The sequence below is a fragment of the Spermophilus citellus genome (genome assembly GCF_964194105.1).
Source record: "Spermophilus citellus genome assembly, chromosome: 15".
Taxonomy (NCBI): Eukaryota; Metazoa; Chordata; class Mammalia; order Rodentia; family Sciuridae; genus Spermophilus; species Spermophilus citellus.
In genome coordinates this window covers 80,254,568-80,266,590 of record NC_138195.1, presented here as the reverse complement: position 1 = coordinate 80,266,590, position 12,023 = coordinate 80,254,568, and the positions used below count along the sequence as shown (strand labels likewise).

Here is a 12,023-nt window from a genome sequence, read left to right as displayed (position 1 = left end):
AAAAAACCAACTTTCCCAGTGGGTAAAAATTGACAGTTAGTCTGTATGCTGCTGAGTGGAATTTAGTACCTAGCCATCTCAAGGGGACTGTTGTCTTCATTAACAGTCTGGGACTGCCAGTTCCCTGAGGTCTTGCTGTTTAAAATTCCTTAGATTTTCAGATTGGTATAGAGGAAGAAAGAGATGGGGGAGGAATCCGGGGACAAGGAGCAGGGGTGTTATATATCTCCTTCTTTTGTACTACTAGGCTCAACTTTAGAAGATTCTAAATGCTGTGCCACATACTTTCTGGTATTAAGTGCTTTCAGCTCAGAGGGGCCTTGTCATTTCTTGCCACTTTATTTTTTATATTTTTAAATGATAGCACAGCTTGTTCTTATGATTTGTTTTTGGTTGAGGTTCTTTTGTATTTTATGTGACCTTCAGGTTGCCAGATTTCCTTCAAAAAGTATGGTAGTCTATTATTACTATTTCTCATTGGAAATGTTGAATGATTTCCATGACGATCTGAAAAAAGTTAACATTTTCCCTTTAGTGCTTAAGTGATTTTATTTAAGCATCATTCTGTCCTTTGTATTTTTAGTTCTTAGATTATATGTTTAATAACTTTATGAATCATTTTGGACTTTCGAAGACAGTTTCAGTACAGGAAGTATTCCCATGCTCCGTAGTATGGCATATTTTTTTTAACCTTTGAGGATCAAAATGTTTTATATGTTGATAAAAAAGTGAAACAATGAAAGTTTTGATGATAGGTTTCTTTTCTTTCTTTCTTTTTCTTTCTTTTTTTTTTTTTTAAGGAATATTTAGAAAGCCAAAGTCAGAAGCCTGTATCTGCTCCACTTTCTTTGGAGCAAGCCTTGTTACCAGCTATACTTCCTTCACGGTAAGATTTGTGGAAATGTTTTTATATTAACTACCAAATAACTATTATTTTTAACATTACATAGAAAAATGTTAACTTTATTAAGAACATACTGCTGCTTCTTTACTTGATTATTGTAACTTTTCTCATGATATGATAAAGAATATTGAATTGTGTTTTCACATTAGTTTGGAGGCTTTTATTTGCATGTGAAATCTTTTTGATTTTGTGAATCATGTACAAGTTCTTATTTGATTTATGCTTTTGAATATTTGAACTGAATTCTTCTTGGTAGTAGTTTAGGTTGTGCATATTGTACATAAATGAACCATGTGAAAGAGTTTTGCTATTTGAGTTTTACAGAATTCAAATTTAATTATAGCTTCAAGAAATCGAATATTAAGCCCTTCTTTTAATATGCTAAAATTTTGGGTTTTCAGACATGTTTTAAAACATGAAATTTTGCTTTTTGTGCTTTGTCTGCCAGTGGGTTTTGGAAGTGATGTACCAAAAAACTGTTTATAGTCATAACTAAATAGCATGTTTTGTCCAAGAGATGATACTAAACGTAATTAAGTATATTATGGAGGAAAACAACTCATAAAATACTCTTTTTTTTTTGTGGTTTAAATATAAAATGTGTAGCAATTTGAAGTATTTAAATTAGATGTAAATTAGGTTTAATTTATAGATTAGTCCCATGTACTTTGCCTTGTAAAAGAGTGGGGCAGTGGAATTCTGATTTAAAAAAATCTTTTCAGACCTAGTGATGCTGCTAATGAAGGCGTAGAAATACCCAGTAATGAATCCAGGAATGCAGCAGAAGAATTCTTCCGAAGAAGGTTGATTGCAAATCTGGCTGAGCACATTCTATTTAGTGAGTAGAATTCTACACTCTAAATCTGTGATTCAGACTTGGCACAGTGTGGTGCAAACCTTACAGGTTTTGGAATCTGCTGAGGTTGTAGTTTCCTCTTCCAGGTCAATTGCCTAATTCACAGGTGGTGATAGGCAAGTTATTAAAAAGAAAGTGATATTGGGGGGATTTGAGGGAATATGAACAAATTATTTGACTTGGTGTCTGATAAGCAGTGATGCTCATGTTTTATTTCTTGTGCTTTTCAAAAAAAGGTTTTGTCAAAATGATTTGTGGCCTGTTTTGCTCATAAATGTGTTTTTGAACTAGTTTATGATGCAACATCTAGGTTTATAGTTGCATATTCTTTTCATCTCTGATCCCATGGGTATTTTTATTCAGTAAGTATTGAGTGGCTATTTCACATAAAGATTTGCTATAGCTGCATGGAATACAAATTGAATCATTAATGGTTCTGTGCTCAAAGAGCTTCTGCTGTCTCAGTGGAATAGTTGTATACAAATACTTGAAGTCATAGTGATACTGAGTAGCATTAGAGCTGTGGGTATTATGAGCCTCCCTTACATTCTAAGTTGCAGCTTTGTGTACTCTTTTAGAGGTTGCTTTAAAAACCGGAGACAGCTGCTGAGTGTAGTGGCACATGCCTGTAATCCCAGTGACTCGGGAGGCCGAGGTAGGAGGATCACAAGTTGTAGCCAGCCTTAGCAACTTAGCAAGCCCTAAGCAACTTAGCAAGACCCTGTCTCCAAATAAAAAGTTTCTGGGAATACAGTCCTGTCCCTGGGTTCAATTTCTAGTACTGGAAAAAAAAAAGTCCTCAGTCAGCACCATGGTGTCTTGGTACTCAGACCAGCAGGATCTCCTTGCTCCTTCTGCTCTGGCTGCTCATTTTCCTACTTGACTCTGGGCCAGAGGAGTTTCCTTCCTTCTTCTTTCCCTCCAACCTTCCTTTGGTGCTGGGGAATGGAACCAAAGGACTTCACACATGCTAGGCATGCACTCTACCACGGAGCTGTATCCCCAGCCCACAAGATCCTTTCTTAAGCACAGCTGATTATGTGTCTCTTTTGCCTAAGATTTGGATGCAAAAAATAATACATCTGATTTTTGAAAAGTAAAGGTGAAATAGATAGCAAAATCCACTATTCAAGTAACTAGTGGCATTGCTGTCTAATCTCTAAAGATATTTACAATTTTTTACCATACTGGTTTTCATTTATAACATTTATTAATGTTTTAAAGAATTCTTTTTTAAAATATTTTTTTAGTTGTAGATAGACACAATACCTTTATTTCATTTGTTTTATTTTTATGTGGTGCTGGGGATGGAACCCAGTGCCTCACACATGCTAGGCAAGCGCTCTACCACTGATCCACAACCCCGGCCCCATGTTTTAAATAATTCTTTATAAATACTCTTTTTAATGACTGTAAATATGGTACTGGACACTTTTTAAAGTCAACACTAGAGACCAATTGTGAGTGACATGTTCATGAATTCATTGTTATTTGTCATACAACTTAGATTATATTTTCTTTTTTTTCCCACATTTTTTATTGGTGCATTAAAGTTCTACATAATAGTGGGATTTGTTGTTACATATACATGTACACAGTATAGCAATATAATTTGGCCAGTGTCATTTCCCACTATTTCCTCTTTCTCTCCCTTCCTACCTCCCCCTAGTTCCTTTTTTATATTCTACTGACTTCCCTTTTATTTTTATGAGATTCCCCCTCATTCCTTCATTATTCTTTTCCTTACAGACTATATTTTAATTTCAAAATATTCCATGGATGTTCATATAATTTTCTATAAATAAAAATGTTGGGTTATATACTATAGGTATTTTCAAATATATTTCTGTGCCCTTGCTGCCCATCTCTGGGCCAGGTTGAGGGGCCAAGGGTATAGCTCAGCAGTAGAGAATTTGGCTCAGCATGTACAAGACCCTGGGTTCAATCCCCAGCACCGCCCCCACCCATGCTTAGCCTATCCCCCCCAAACCCTCATTCCCTGCCAAAAAAAAAAAAAAAAAAAAAAGGAATAGACTCCTCTGGGCCAGTTTGAAAAGAGGAAATGAAGATACATTGAGCTCCTGTTACCATGAGTCCTTGCCAGACCATCATTTCATTCTTTCACAGCCCAATGAACTAGATAGTATTTTGCAACTGAGGCTCAGGAATTTTGTTTCATTTTCTCCAAGTCATGAAATTAATTAGTGTAGAAATTAGGATTTGAGCCCAGATTTTTCTGACTTCAAATCCAAATTTTTCCTTTTTCTATACCTTCACTCTAACTTGGTGAGTATGTGCAAGAGTGAAATAGGGATGCAATTCTAAAAGACTGCGGCCAGGGACAAGTCAGGAGACACACAGGGGGTATCCCATAGAACTCGAGAACAGGCTCATACTTTGGGTTTTGATATTTCAACAAGGGTATCTCTTGGTCATAAGTATCCCAAATCTTTTGGCTGAGGTTGAAGGTGGACCCGTCTTAGATGGTGGCATTACGAATAATGATCTCTAAAGAGGTTCCATTTTACCAGAGCATGGTGTAATGCTGTTTCCTTTTGGTAAATCACAGTTATAGGAAATGTGGCAGAGAACTTTTATAGTTTTAATACCTTTGTTTAAAATTAAGGTGCTTTTAAAAAGTTTTAGCTGTATTAAAAAAAAAAAAAGTGCAACTAAAGCTTTTGTGTTTGCCTTCCAGCTGCTAGCAAATCCTGTGCCATCATGTCCACCCACATTGTGGCCTGCCTGCTGCTCTACAGACACAGACAGGTATGTCCATGATATTACCCACAGTTCAGTAGAAAACCTGTGAAGCTTTTATCAGCTGTTCAGAGGCATCTTCAGAATAGATTTGGCCCACTCCTGGCTAGTACTATGAGATAAACAGTAAAATAAGTTAGGGACCCAGTCCAAGGGAGTTTCTTAACTTGGTAAAGGAATAATCTACATAAAAGAAAATTCAGACTACTTAATATTTGCAGTAATAAGATATTCTTTGAGACCAGGCTCCGTGGCACTTGCCTATAGTCCCCATTTCTTGGGAGGCTAAGGCAGGAGGATTGCTAATTTGAGGTCAGGCTGGGTGAGTAATTGTCTCATAACAAAAAGTAAAAAGGTTTGCGATATGGGTCAGTGGTAGATATTCTTTGATTAATATGGTTAATGTAAATAAAGTATATTTCATTGACTTGTGATATGTATTCTGATAATGAATGATTTCCAAGTAATCTGATTTGTATGTTAGGGCCCACCCTCTGTCTTCCCACAGTAGACCTGTCTTAACTCTATGATAGGATAGACAGTGACTGGCCCATTCAGTCATGTTCTCAGCACAAGGCATGGTGCTGGTATGTAGCCTCCAAATAAATGTTTGTTAGACAAATATTTAAAATGAAGGAAATTCTTTCTCAAAACTGAAAACTTACATTCAGACAACTTTTCCTTCCCTTTGTGATCTTACATACTCACTCATACTAGAGTGGTTTCTGGCATGTGGAGTACCATGTCATTCCTATGGGACCAGCTTTTTAAGCACTTTCCTGACTGGCTCTATATTGGTGATCTGGGTGTTTTCTGTAGGTCCCAACAGCAAGCTGTGGGAAGCCAAAGCAAGAAGAAAATCCTGGGAATATTGGCCTCTTGGCCTTTTGGAAAGGACATTTTCCCTGTCCTGAGATCATTTCTCTATCTGTAGGGAATCAATCTCTCCACATTGGTGGAAGACTTCTTTGTGATGAAGGAGGAAGTCCTGGCTCGTGATTTTGACCTGGGGTTCTCAGGAAATTCAGAAGATGTAGTCATGCATGCTATACAGCTGCTGGGAAATTGTGTTACAATCACGCACACTAGCAGGAATGATGAATTCTTTATCACTCCCAGCACAACTGTGCCATCAGTCTTTGAACTGAACTTCTACAGCAACGGGGTGCTCCATGTCTTCATCATGGAGGCCATCATAGGTATGTCAGGCCCTGAATGCTTTCAGATATTTTCTTGGAAAGTACAGGGCCTAAAACACATAGTAGCATCTACTTTGGTTAGATGATAGCCTCTTGTTGGAGAAAATGCATTGTTATATTTTTAATTTCCAAATCTGCTGCCATGTCACTGGTTATAGCCACAGCAGGTATTTACTGAACCACTGTGTGTGTGCTGTTTGCTTATCACTGTGGAGGGGGTCAAGTGCCTTGCTGTCTAGGAGCTAAAAATCTAATTGAGATGGCACGCACAAGGCAGTGAAGAGAGTGGAGGGCTTATGTGATGGAGAGAGTGCAGAAGAGGAAGAGCAGAGGCAACTGAGCCCTTGGGAATGTCTTTCATAGTGTTAAGATCATGTGGAATCATAAGAATCAAATCCTCTGGGATTTTCTCCAGTAAAAGCAGGCCACTGTTTTTGATATATTAACACTTAAGAAGATCTGAGTTATTAGAGCCAGGTGAAGTTTGTCTTGGAGACCCCATGCTGGTGACTTCATTTTTACTTTTATGTCCCTAGCTTGCAGCCTCTACGCAGTTCTAAATAAGAGGGGCTCAGGAGGACCCACAGGTGCCCCCGGCAACCTCATCAGCCAGGAGCAGCTGGTGCGGAAGGCCGCCAGCCTGTGCTACCTACTCTCCAACGAAGGCACCATTTCTCTTGTGAGTGAAGGCTCTTCATGTTACCTGTTTTCTTTTGAGCATTTGCACGAAAACAAACCACCTTTGTTTTTCTCATAGAAAACTTTTGGCCCACTGTTGCAGCCTTCTGTTCACTCCTGCCGTCAGTGACCACCAAATCAATGTCATTGACCATCTTGATTTGAGTGTGGCTTACCTCCCCAGTGAATCCTTTGTGCAACTACAAGGCATGGGAGGACAGATTTCTCAATGTTTGTAGTTATACCCAAAGTGACTGAGTGATGTGTGAAAGGGTCTGAGTCATAGTTTGTCAGTAATTAACACACCCACATGTAGATGATGGATCACAGGTGATAAAGAGTGAGAGAAACAGCCTTAAAAATCATCTGTTTGACCCCCTCTCAATTTACAAATGAGGAAACTGAAGCCCAGAAGTAAAAGTTAGCATTTATATTATAACCTGCCACTTCTAGATATTTAAAATGGGACATATATACTAAGCCATAAATATTTCCTTCTCAATCAAGTACAATTCGTATTTTATTTGTATTCTAATATCTCTTCCCCTTATATGAATAAGTCTTGGGACATTTGCAATTAAAAGTATTTTGAGTACAGCTCTTCTGTATGTTCTCATTGTGTATCATTGATTGGTGGTTCTGAGGGGGAACCTGTTTTGCATGAACTTTGGAAGATGTGACAGGAAAGGTAGGGACAGATGAGAATCTTAAGATTAGCCTCATCCTTTCCCAGGGTCTTGTCATAATACTTTGTTTCCTCATTCACTACTTTTGTGAATATTCTTTGTTGTAAGATGGCCTATGCAGAGAGATTGTCTCATAAAAGACCAAGAAACAGGTGGTGGGGACCAAGACCCTTCATAGGGCTTGCTCTACTCTGGGGGAGGACTGAGTTCAGGAGCGCCCTCTGCAGGTGGTTTCACATCAGGAGTGCCCACCAGCCAGGAAACTAGGTCTCTCTGGCTTTGTCCATGACCGGGCATTTATCAACAGGGTGGACATCAGAAATCACAGGACTTGCCAGGGGAGTGAAGTAGGTGATAACATGGAAGAATTTGGCAGCTACTTTGTTCAGTATCTTTAAAAAATATGGAACAGTGAAATTTATGTGTGTAAATAAGTTTTTTGTTGTTGTTGTTTTTCCCGCAGCCCTGCCAGACTTTTTACCAAGTTTGCCATGAAACAGTAGGAAGATTTATCCAGTATGGTATTCTTACAGTGGCAGAGGTAAGAGGAAGAGCCTTCCTTTATTTGTCTCTTGAGTTTCTTGCTCTATTTCCTTACCTTTTCCAGCAATTATTTATGCCAGTATTTCTATCAGTAATTTTAACCAATAATTACATTTGCCATGTAGTCGTGTCTAGGTGAAAGAAGAGAAAAATAAAGATGGGGAGAATAAATGTCTTTTTGAATTATTTAATATTTTGCTTTCTTTTGTATAAGTGCTATTGTTTAAGGCATACCTTGACTTGATTCTGTGACATCCAGAAGTTGCATTCTAAGATGCGACACTGTACATATCAGTGTGCTTGTAGCTTGCATATGTGCAATTTTCTCTTGAGATTTTAGTTTTGGTGGATTTGGTGTAGAGGGGAGGGCCTGGGAAAATGGAAGTCAATTCAGAAGATGGAAGAGTATCTTCGTTTGCTCTGTCTGGTAGCTCTTTCCCAAGACCCTACCCTTCTCCTTCCCCTGCTATCTCCTGAGTGATTTTTGATTGGAGAGGGAGGTAGACTGGTGTTAGGAAAGGCTAAACAGAGAAGGGGCAGGAAGGGACTGAGAAGAGGACTGCCTTCTCTGGTCCAGCTGGGCAGTTACTTGGGTACCTGGGTGTATTTTTTCACTGTTGGTGGTCTCCTTGGCATAGCAAGATGACCAGGAAGAAATCAGTCCTGGTCTTGCAGAGCAGCAGTGGGACAAGAAGCTTCCCGAACCGTTGTCTTGGAGAAGTGATGAAGAAGATGAAGACAGTGATTTTGGTGAGGAGCAGCGAGATTGCTACCTAAAGGTACTTTGGTGAAGAATTGAAGGGAACATTACAATGATGAGTTGAGGTTCATATTGCAGCTAGGTAAACTAAACTCTGGTAACTCGTTTATATTCTAAATACCTCACTAGCCAGCTCCATCTAGGAAAGACACCTAAATTGCTCAGTTTGGGGATTGGTAACTAGAAAAGGAAATAAGAGTTGAGAAATCAGAAAGAGGAAGACCAGGGGGCTCCCTGTCACTGCTATCTTGTGAAATCTACAGGCACATTCTTGTTCACCCATCCTCATACCTACTCTCCATGAGGCAGTATTTTTTTTTCCAAGTGACATTCAGAATTTCTCTCTCTTTACATTTAGATATTACTAGTTTGAAGATAAGGCAGTGGTCTTGCTTGCACATTCCAGAGGGGCTCAAATCAACCTTCAATTTTGGGTGGGTGCAGTGAGAACCTCCCTGGCCACAAAGCTCCCCATTACTGTGCTCATCCTTCCCCAAAGTGCTAGTGTATGGTGAAGTCCTATGGGGGAGACAGAAAGTGGGACCTGGGAAGGACTGAGATGATCTTGGTAGTCTGACCTGATGGCCTTTTGTCACACTCGAGTGACTGCTGAGTCCAGGCTTTAAACCCCAGAGGGTCCAGCCTCAGAACCAGTTGTTTGCTTTGATGACAGAATGTCATAATTGTCATTCAGTTATAAAAATTGCTTCTAGGAACTGGTTAGTGAACACAGCCTCAAATATTATAAAAGTGAAAGATTGCAGTAAAGAACACATTTCAGAATCAGTTGTTTTTAACAGAGATTATCTGCATGACGAGGATTCTCCTTTTATATAGTGTTAGTGGGAGGGGCCATCTTTTCAAGTTACTCTTTTTTTCCAAATAAAGTCCTTGTCAGCTTGCTTCACTTCTTCTGTCCCTTGTTGGAGCCTTCATTTTCTGCTTTTGTACTCTCAGGTGAGCCAGTCCAAGGAGCACCAGCAGTTCATCACCTTCCTACAGAGACTGCTTGGGCCTTTACTGGAGGCCTACAGCTCTGCCGCCATCTTTGTCCACAACTTCAGTGGTCCTGTTCCGGAGCCTGAATATCTGCAAAAGCTGCACAAATACCTAATCAACCGAACGGAAAGAAATGTTGCAGTATATGGTATATTAAATCCCTATTTCAACTTCTTTTAAAAATTAAAAAAAATTCATTGGTGCATTATAGTTATGCATAATAGTGCAATTCACTGTTCTATATTCATTATATGCACACGTGATTTGTTCAATTTCATTCTCCCATACCTCTCCTTCGCCGCCCCCCCCCCCCTCCAACCCCTGGTCCCTTTTCTCTACTGGTCTCCCTTGTAATTTCATGAAAACCACCCTTCTACCCAACACACTTCTTTTTTTCTCTCTACCTTTCACATAAGAGAGAAAACATATGACCCTAGACTTTATCAGTTTGGCGTATTTTGTTTAAAATAATGCTGTCAAGTACCATCCATTTTCCTGCAAATGATATAATTTCATTCTTTGTGGTTGAATAAAATTTCTTTATGGATATATAGCACATTTTCTTTTTCCACTCATGTCTTGACAGATGCCTGGGCTGGTTCCATAGTTAGGCTATTGTGAGTTGTGCAGCTGTAAGCATGGATATGCATGCATCCCTATGATATGATATTTTAATTCTTTAGGATAACACTGAGGAGTGGGATAGCTGGATCATGTGGTGCCATTCCTTTTGAGAAAATGCCATATTGATTTTCACAGTGGTTGTATGAATTTATAATCTCACTAATAGTGTTTCTTTTTCCCCACATTTTCTCCAGCATTTATTATTGTCCAATTTTTATTATTGTTTTATTCTTTTTTAAATATTTTTTTATTTGTAGATGGACACAATACATTTATTTTATTTATTTTTATGCGGTGCCGAGGATCGAACCCAGTGCCTGACACGTGCTGGGCAAGCGCTCTACCTGAGAGCCACAACTGTAGCTCCTTGTTGGCATTCTTGACGGCTGCCATACTGCAGCCATTGATAAAATGAGAGTGAAATGAAATCTTGGTGTAGTTTTGATTTGCATTTCCCTGATCGATGTTGGACAATTTTCATATATTCTTTGACTATTTGTAAAACTTTTAAAACTTTTATAGAAATCTGCTTATTGTAGGAAATTGGAAAAATATAAAATTATCCTGACCTGTAACTCAATAGATTATTACAATTATTTTCTTTGGTATGTCATGTAAGTTAGATGATGCAGTTATATACTCTTAAATCTGGCTTTTTTTCACTTAACATTTGTGAGAGTCATACATGTTATATGTAGTTTGACTTATTGTCATGAAATTTTCCATTATTTACCATATTTTATTCATTCTACTGTTGAAAGATATTTGCATCATTTGCAGTTTAGAGCTACTTTGCATAGTGTTGCTGTGAACATGTTTGAATGTCTGTCATTAGGGGGAGCATCTATGATCATATATATGACATACACGCAGGAATAGAATTGCTTGGTCACAGGCCATGGGTATGTTCACTTTAGTAGATACTGCCAGACAGTTTCTAAGTGTTGTACCAACTTGCCTTCCTACCAGTAGTGTGTGTTTCAGTTGTTCCATGTCCTGCAGCCCTTGGGGTTGTCACATCATCTCTCTCTTTTTTTTTAATTTTCTAATATTTATTTTTTGTAGTTATAGATGGACAGAATGCCTTTATTTTATTTTATTTTTTATGTGGTGCTAAGGATCCAACCCAGTGCCTCACACGTGCTAGGCAAGTGCTCTGCCACTGAGCCACAACCCCCACCCTCATCTCTTATATCTATGAAAGATGTGGATGGGGTGGGAGTAGCACTTCATATGGTTACAGTTTGGAACTGAAACTACTTAGAATCAAGTTTTAGAGCCAAAAGGTATCCAGAGATAATCTCATTCAATCACCTCACTTTATGAATGAGGAAACTACCCAGGATCATACAGCTAGTCAGTTAATGGACAATCTTGGGTTTAGAATTCTTGCTTTCTGATCTGTAGCCTGTGCTCCCTCTGGCTGCACAGGTGTGTAGGAACCATCTATGCAGCCCTGTGTAGTTTACAGGAGTTCCCACACATTATCTTGTTTGAGTCTCACAGAGACCCTGCAAAATGGATACTTTAGGTACTGTCTGTTCTTCCTTCTCTTTTCTCCCTCCCCGACCCCTTTTTCCCTAATAGATGATAGAATGGGTTTAAAGAGACCACAGATCATCTGGGAGACCTCACTGTTGCCAGTGGCAGAAGGGGAGCTGGCCGGTCTGTGGCTTGCTGTGGCCCTCCCTCTGCCCCCACTGCTTTCTTACTGCTGGCCTTGGGGCTTTGTGTCCACTAGATCTAAACCCTGACAGGGTCTTATTGTTTCTCTACAGCTGAGAGTGCCACCTACTGTCTTGTGAAGAATGCTGTGAAAATGTTTAAGGATATTGGGGTAGGTATCCATGTTTATAAAAGCTGTATTGACATTGGCTCTCAAGATCTAGTCTGTTTGCACTATTTGTATTGGGAGTGTGGCCCCAAGAACAGCTGCTTCTGCTGGGTTGACTGGGGAGGCATTTCTGGGGATGAGTGCTGAGGGGGGACATGGCGACAGTGAGACCCATCAGTA

General features: G+C 39.2%; 1 protein-coding gene across 2 annotated transcripts in view; it reads left to right on the top strand.

Moving 5' to 3' along the window:
- GPAM (glycerol-3-phosphate acyltransferase, mitochondrial) overlaps window positions 1-12,023 on the top strand; it is a 35,113-nt gene that overhangs the window by 19,126 nt on the left and 3,964 nt on the right. For both annotated transcript variants that reach the window (XM_081268864.1, XM_081268865.1), the window contains exons 13-21: window positions 801-886; window positions 1,627-1,742; window positions 4,459-4,529; window positions 5,455-5,719; window positions 6,256-6,398; window positions 7,547-7,624; window positions 8,265-8,405; window positions 9,344-9,533; window positions 11,788-11,846. In XM_081268864.1, coding sequence (XP_081124990.1) covers window positions 801-886; window positions 1,627-1,742; window positions 4,459-4,529; window positions 5,455-5,719; window positions 6,256-6,398; window positions 7,547-7,624; window positions 8,265-8,405; window positions 9,344-9,533; window positions 11,788-11,846 — 1,149 coding nt within the window. The remainder of the gene's footprint in view (window positions 1-800; window positions 887-1,626; window positions 1,743-4,458; window positions 4,530-5,454; window positions 5,720-6,255; window positions 6,399-7,546; window positions 7,625-8,264; window positions 8,406-9,343; window positions 9,534-11,787; window positions 11,847-12,023) is intronic.